The sequence below is a fragment of the Macrobrachium nipponense genome, chromosome 18, assembly GCF_015104395.2.
Source record: "Macrobrachium nipponense isolate FS-2020 chromosome 18, ASM1510439v2, whole genome shotgun sequence".
Lineage (NCBI taxonomy): Eukaryota > Metazoa > Arthropoda > Malacostraca > Decapoda > Palaemonidae > Macrobrachium > Macrobrachium nipponense.
The window spans coordinates 87,483,865-87,491,680 of record NC_087211.1 but is presented as its reverse complement, the minus strand read 5'-3'; the positions used below and the strand labels follow the sequence as shown (position 1 = coordinate 87,491,680).

Sequence of the window (7,816 nt, the reverse complement as noted above, 5' to 3'; positions counted from 1 at the left end):
ATTTGTAGCTTAATGCATGTATCTATGAATCACGGTAATGTGATAGATCATATATATATATATATATATATATATATATATATATATATATATATATATATTGTGTGTATGCGTGTGTATGTAAGTAGATAGTTAGATGATTATTAATGTTCATATTTATTTTTATGTGTTTAGTTTAAGTATATAAGTACAGATAGACATTTTTACAGAAAACCTTCGAGCTTGCCTTTAGAAAGACCATGTCTGAATCAACAAACAGCCTAGGATCTAAAGTAACAACTACATATTCATGCGCGCATGCATTTTTGCGTATTCATGTTCACATAAATCTTTCCTGTACTGTACGAGTAATTGCCCTGTGAAAAAAAATTCTCGTGCCGAATGGTTTCCAAGTGCCTCAGTGGCGTGATCGGTATGGTCTTGACCTGCCACCTCGGTGTTCGCGAGTTCGATTCTCGGGCATTCCAATGAGGTGTGAGAGATGTGTATTTCCGGTGATAGAAGTTCACTCTCGACGTGGTTCGGAAGTCACGTTAAGCCGTTGGGCCCGTTGCTGAATAACCACTGTTTCCATGCAACGCAAAGCACCATGCAAACAAACAAACAAACGAATGGTTTCTAAGATACAGATGAACAAGTTCTGAACATGGTTCGTTATCTCACCTTAGGGCAAATTCAAAGGAAATTGATAAGGATATGGATCGCAATATATACCTGTTTCTCTTTCTGATATATTTTTTAAGGAAGATCAGGTCCAAAATAATAAAAATTTAAAAAGTCTCCCACCCACTTTGATCTAAGCCTCTTTCTGTCACTTCCAATTCCCTCGGTCTTCAAAATAATTTGTCGAAGATTTTCATAAAAAAAATTCAATTAGTTTGGAAACACGACCCCAGACCCACCTCTAGACATCTTTATTAGGGACTCTCTACTTTGTGCTTTTTTTCCGACTCAATCACGTTCTTCCATCTAAAACTCATTTGAGAAGGCCGTTGATGTTAATTAGATTGTGTTAAATCCTCCCCCCCCCCCCTCCTACGTCACAGAGGGTCCTGCCAAAATTATTTGTCTCCCACGAGTGAGACGTATTTTCACTCTCTCTCTCTCTCTCTCTCTCTCTCTCTCTCTCTCTCTTTATAACTATAATTCTACTTTTATCATTCACCCTTCATGTTCTACTTGAACGTGAAGTATTTTGTTAATACATTAGAAATTGACGGCTAATTTCTATATATGTATTACTAACTAAATACAGAGATAATTTTTGTCTAGTTATCGCTTACTCGGGGAGTAAGCCTTACAGACTACTTTGTTTTTAATTCTCTTCAACGCTATAATACCTGTCTATTTCACATCTCGTTCCATTCAACCCCCCCCCCCCTCCCCCACCCCGGGAGAATTCCCCGTAACTTAAAGAGCAGTCTCGCCTTTCTGTAAGACTCCTCCTCCTCCTCACACTGGGTGGTGGAACGGAGAATGTACTGTACGCACTATAGTAGAATCACGTCAACCGTGCATTTGACGTCTAGGCCAGTCCCTTACGACGCTCCTGATTGGCTGTTGATAAGTCAATCACAGGCCTGGAATCTCTCAGTCTCTAAAGAGAGTTCACATAGGCAGGATGTATGTTCCATCTCTTCTGAGGGATACACTTTTCAGGAGAGATGGAACTTACATCCTACCTATGTGAACACTCTCGAGAGACTGAGAGTTTCCAGCCCTGTGATTGGCTTATCAACAGCCAATCAGGAGCGTCGTAAGGGATTGGCCTAGACGTCAAATGCACGGTTGACGTGAATCTACCATAATCCCTGAAAGAGGTGGATCTGACGGATATCAGTTTCGCTTTTCGCCTTCTGATGGATTTGGTCGTATTGTGAAGTTTAAGGATTATTATTATTATTATTATTATTTTATTATTATTATTATTATTATTATTATTATTATTATATTTGGGAAAAACTCTCTATCACGAAGAGTATATATATATGTTCTAAGAGGTCCACATTAATAAGAAATTGTTGCGAGTTCTTGTATAATTAAAAAAAGAACCCTTTACAAAGCTTCCGAACCCTTCCCTGGGTTCATATTCAGGGAAGGGTTCGAAAGCTTTGTAAAGGTTTTTTTTTATAAATTATACACTAACTCGCAACATTTTTTATTATTGTGGACCTCTTAGAACATTTTATCATTATTATTATTATTATTATTATTATTATTATTATTATTATTATTATTATTATTATTATTATATATTAATTATTATTATTATTTAGAATAATCACGAGAGGTTATTTTCCTACGAAATATTCTAAATGTAGAATGCTGAATGTGGAAAATATAAGAAATAAATGATTATAATAATAACATAAAGATAAAGCATCAATAAATACACACACACACCACCACACACACATATATATATATATATATATATATATATATATATATATATATATATATGTATGTATGTGTGTGAGTTGTGTACATACATATATGAATTACATGTGTGTGGGTTTGTGTGTGTAAAACAACAAAAATCTAGATCTAAGCTAACAGTACATGGCGCTGTTAAGTAACGTTTTGAGTCCACTCTTAAACGAAAGCATTTTGCGTAAATTTTCTAGCAAGCCGTGCCACAGCTATAATATTAGTCATTACAACATTTAAAGAATATCATTAGGAAAGTAACATATTCGTACCGAGTATCTCCGTGAAGTCGATGGTGCAATCGCCTCTCTCTCTCTCTCTCTCTCTCTCTCTCTCTCTCTTCGGCTCATTTCTTCGTCTCTCACAAATCTCTCTCTCCTCCTCTCTCTCTCTTCGGTCGGAAGGAAGGCACAGCAACAAACACGATCTCCTTATCCAGCGCCTTCACTCTGGGTCTCGGTCAAGGCCCTTCAGACACCAACCCCTCCTCCCATCTCCTCTCCGCCCCGGCTCCTCCAAGAACCTCTCACCGTTTCGGAGGTTAGTCTCCAGTCGGTAATCTCTGGCATTGTGCTCAGATTTGATTATGGTTCCGTAGCGTATCCGTATCGGGGGATCGTGGTTCCTCGTCAAAGGGGCAATTTGGTTCGGTCACTGAAGTTTTGACTTATAGATGTGTAACTTAACAGGTAGGGGGTTGGGAGGGGCGTGAGAATGTTAGGAAGGGGTTAGGGGGTGGATGGAGGGATTTAGGGGGGTGCGGTAAAGGCTTAGTGGTGGTTGGAAGGGGTGAGGGGTTAGGAGGGATTATGGGCTGGGAAGGATAAGGTGTGTGGGGAGGAGGGTAGGGGATAGATAGGAGGGAATCAGGAGGCGGTTAGGGGGTTGGGAGGGTTGAGGGATGTTAGGAGGGGGTTAGGGGTAGGAGGGATTTAGGGGGGGTGTGCGGTAAAGGGCTTAGTGGTTGGTTGGAAGGGGTGTGAGGGGTTAGGCGAGGGATTATGGGCTTGGGAAGGATAAGGTGGGGTGGGGTGGAGGAGGGTAGGGGGATAGATAGGAAGGGAATCAAGAAGGCTGGGGGTTAGGGGGTTGGAAGGGGTAGGAGGGGGAATTGGCGTTGGGAAGGGTAAGGTTCATGGTGAGGGGGTTGGCAAGAGGGTAGGGCTTAGGGGATAGATGAGGAGGTTAATTAAGAGGCGGTTAGGGGTTGGAAAGGGTTAGGGGTTGGGAGGGTTGGGTTGGGGGGTTTAACCTAGCTTGTTTTGCCTTATAATGGTAACGTCAAGTGTTGTCTTTTGGGGAGGCTCCAGGCTTAGAAGCTCGCTCCTTGTGTGTGTGTGTGTGTGTGTGACCCGGCTTGCCCTAGATTAACGAGAGGAAAAGTGAAATAAACTGCGCCAAGGAATGGATGGATGTAAGGTCAACTCTTGGAAGTGTGACTCCTCTCTGTGTCATCCACATTATGTCATCCGTATGTGGACTCTCATCCACATAAACTATTAAATAGAACTTGGTTTCCGTTCAGTTAAGCAAAGACTTTCAAATGTTTATGTTTTTTATTAAAGGATTTAACGTTGAAATTCATGCACGAAAGCAAAACTGTATTTAATAAACAACAAAAACTGAACGCGTTTGCTAAATTCATGAGTAGGTTTGGTAATAAATATTATAACGGAAAACAAGGATAACTTGTATGTGTTCATGAACAAACAGAATATTTTAGCATGCCAGTTTTACCTCTACTCAAGTATTTACAAGTGTTCTGTGGAACACTAGGTAGGCAACTGCTGCCACAGTGTGTCCTTCTCTAGCATCAGGTTTAATTCTATCCAGTTTGCTATGAGATTTATCTTAGCTATAACTAGAACAACCTTGTACAGTTGTGGAATTCTTCTGCTCCCTAAATATTTAAGCGGAGGTCAAACTCATTCTAGTTCCCTGACGACGTCTCCTGAATTTCAGGTGTAAGGTTTTATTTTCTATTCATATTTATTTATCACCTTTTCCTATGAAATTCTCTCTCTCTCTCTCTCTCTCTCTCTCTCGGCAGGTTGATTTCCCTTTGAAGCCCTCTTTGGTTTATAGTCTGTTGACTCTGTCCACAAGGGTTTTCGGCTGAAGATTTAAAGAAAGAAGGAAAGAACAATCCCATGTGTGTAATATTAGAAATTAAATAGAAATATTGGCAACAGGCAATTTCTCTGAATTCTCCAGTCTATTTTTAATCCTTCTGTTTCTGTTAACTACTTATATCACATAACTAAATATATAATATTACATCTATAAATGAAAAACGGTTCCCAGAATGGAAGTCGATGCTGTGCTTTTTAATATAACTGAAATGCATACAACGCGAGAAAAACACTAATCCCAAGGTTTTTGAATTAGGTAAATAGTGTAACAGATTATATATATTGTTTTACTCGTATTTCAAGATTGCAATTAGCAATAAAACGAAGATTTTATTCTTCCTGACACCCTATCCTCGTTACGAGCGAAGCATAGTCATTACTGGAAACGGGCTCATTTCTGGCGACCCGGCACGGCCCGGCCCGGCCCATCCCTCGGCACCGGGCCAATCCTGGCAATGGACCAGCCCTGGCCCTGGCCCATCCGCGGCACGGCCCAGCCTGGCCCATGGCCCAGGGAACCGGCGCATTCCTGGCCCAAGCTCGGCCCGGCCCATCCTGGCACGGCCCAGCCTGGAACAGCCTGGCCCAGCTCGGCCCGGCCATCTGGCATGGAACGGCCCAGCCTGGACAGCCTGGCCCAGCTTGGCCTGGTCCATCCCAGCACGGCCCAGCTCGGACCGGCCCGGCCCATCCCACCCCAGCCGGCCGGCCTAGCCATAACGCTATTCAAATGCTAATATCTCCAAAAATATTGAAGGTGAAAGAAAAATTCTTGTGGCAGATAAAACCTTAAGTCTTTCAATTTCATCCCACATAAAATTTATTTTGAAAATATGAATTTACATTTAAATGATGCTTTAACTATTGCATTATAATGTTCCCAAAATTGATGATTTCAGCACCAAATTCGATCGTTTTCTCGAATACTAGTCTTAGTTAAACTATGTCTTCTCACCTCCCGTATAAAGAATCATTTCGCGTTGTATCGTTTGTCATATTAGTAGCAGGTTGATGCTGGAGGACTATTTGAAATACAATTAACGATAACGTTTATGTAGCAGAGTCATCGCCTTTAGGACGCCCTACTAGTATGGAGTTTTTTTATTAATGATGAAATGCTACATACTCTACAGAGTCTGATTACTTCGGGTTGTTTGGATTATTCAGAATGAAACAATATCCACAGTGACATAAAAGAAGGAACTAATATCTAACGTTTCTAAAATTACAATGAATTGAATAAATACCTTTATTTATCTACTTTTATTCTGGGTTACCCCTACGCACATACTTTCCCACACACACACACACACACACACACACACTACTATATATATATATATATATATATATATATATATATATATATATATATATATATACGTATAATTTGCGTGTGTGTTTGTGTGTGTGTATGTGTGCGCGTGCAAATGCATGAGGACTCAGGATATATATACAAATTCATACCAGAAAGACATGACAGGATAATTCCAATTTAATAAAAGATTAACATAACCATAAGTAAACACATGAATTATATATTATTATATATATAATAATATATATATTATATATATATATATATATGTATATGTGTGTGTGTGTGTGTGTGTGTGTGTCCTAATTATATATGTGTATATATATATATTTTTTTTTTTTTTAACACACACACGCACATATAAACACTATTAGGGTTCAGCACGATACCCTCGAAAAGGAAAAATGAAAAAAAATTAAGAAATGAAATAAAAATAATGAAAAAAATAAACAAAAAGATAAAAAGAGAGAAAAGGCCAGAGCCCTCATGGAATAAAAGAAACAAGACGAAAATCGACGAGGAGCAGCAGCCGAGAGAGCGTTCCAGTTGACCGGTTGGGAGGGAGGGAGGGAGCAAGGTCACACCAGACACACACACACACATGTTCCAGTGAACTCGGCCGAAGAAGCATTGATCACTTTCACTGCTATGTTTGTTTGTGTGTGTGTATGTATGTGTATAAGCGGGGCGCTTTTGTTCCTTCTTGTTTTTGTGTGCGTGTGTGTGAGTTTGTGTTTGTGTGTGCTTTGCAGATGTCTGCAACCATAGATGGTTCCTATAGGAATTTATACGCATGTATCTACCATTAATATATGTGTGTGTGTGTTATGTCCTCCCCCCGCCCCCCTCTCTCTCTCTCTCTCTCTCTCTCCATATGTATGTCTATATATTACTAAAAGGAATTAATTGAAACTGGATGGTATCCAGCGCAGATAATTATTCAAAATAAATATCTCCGCTAAATACCATCCACTTTCAGTGAGGTCCTTTTAGTAATTGTACTAATGAGCAGAACAATTGTGTTAGTGATATAACTATATATATATATATATATATATATATATATATATAGATATATATATATAATTATATATATATAATATATAAATAACATATACATATACATATACATCTCATATACATATACATATACATATACATATACATATACATCTTTGTAAGATTTTTTTTATAAAACCTTATAGAAACAGATACAGAAATACTTCCACCTTACGTTTATAATATTTTCGCACAAAACGCTTAAAAAAAAAAGACAAAAATATTACAATTGGCATCTTAAGATATATGGTTTCAAAGAGCAGCCTCGTCTTGATAAGCGCATTAAGGTGTACATTCCATTAACCTGTACATTACGTATGCACTCTGCCTTTATATACATATTAGCATATCTAGGAGCGGCTACCTCTGAGCTATGATGTCTGTTCAGTAAGATTTTAACCCACTCTATTCACAGTTGCTTGCTTGAATTCATTTATCTAAGGGTGCATTCTAAACACACACAAAAATCATATATGTCGCATACATTTATCATAAACATGTTGAAAACAAGTGAGCGACCGTAATTGGAGAGCGATTCTTTGACGAGTTCTGGGCAAGCATATGAAACACTGGTTAGGAACTGCCCGATAAGTCGTCGACTTGTATTCAACATGTTTGTAATGTACGTGTGTGCAATAAGTAGCCTACGTGTGTTTAAAAAAATTGTCTCTAGCTCTCGTCTGCGTTCTTAAGTTTAAGATATCATTATCATGAGCATTCAAATGCATATTATCATTAGTTTTTTTTTTTTTTTCTTAAATACAATGGGTTCAAATGTCTGTAGAAGTGACCTTAAAATGGAAATATTCATATATTTATGGTTTAGTCCAGATGGCTTCAAGATGAGATATAGCCCTCCCTTTTTTTCTTTTTTTTC

General features: G+C 38.6%; 1 protein-coding gene across 1 annotated transcript in view; it reads right to left on the bottom strand.

Annotated features, from left to right (window-relative positions):
* Positions 1-5,218, bottom strand: part of LOC135196705 (uncharacterized) — an 80,497-nt gene extending 75,279 nt beyond the window's left edge. Inside the window, exon 1 of the mRNA XM_064223537.1 lies at positions 4,923-5,218. Coding sequence (XP_064079607.1) covers positions 4,923-5,218 — 296 coding nt within the window. The remainder of the gene's footprint in view (positions 1-4,922) is intronic.
* Positions 5,219-7,816: the final 2,598 nt, after the last annotated feature.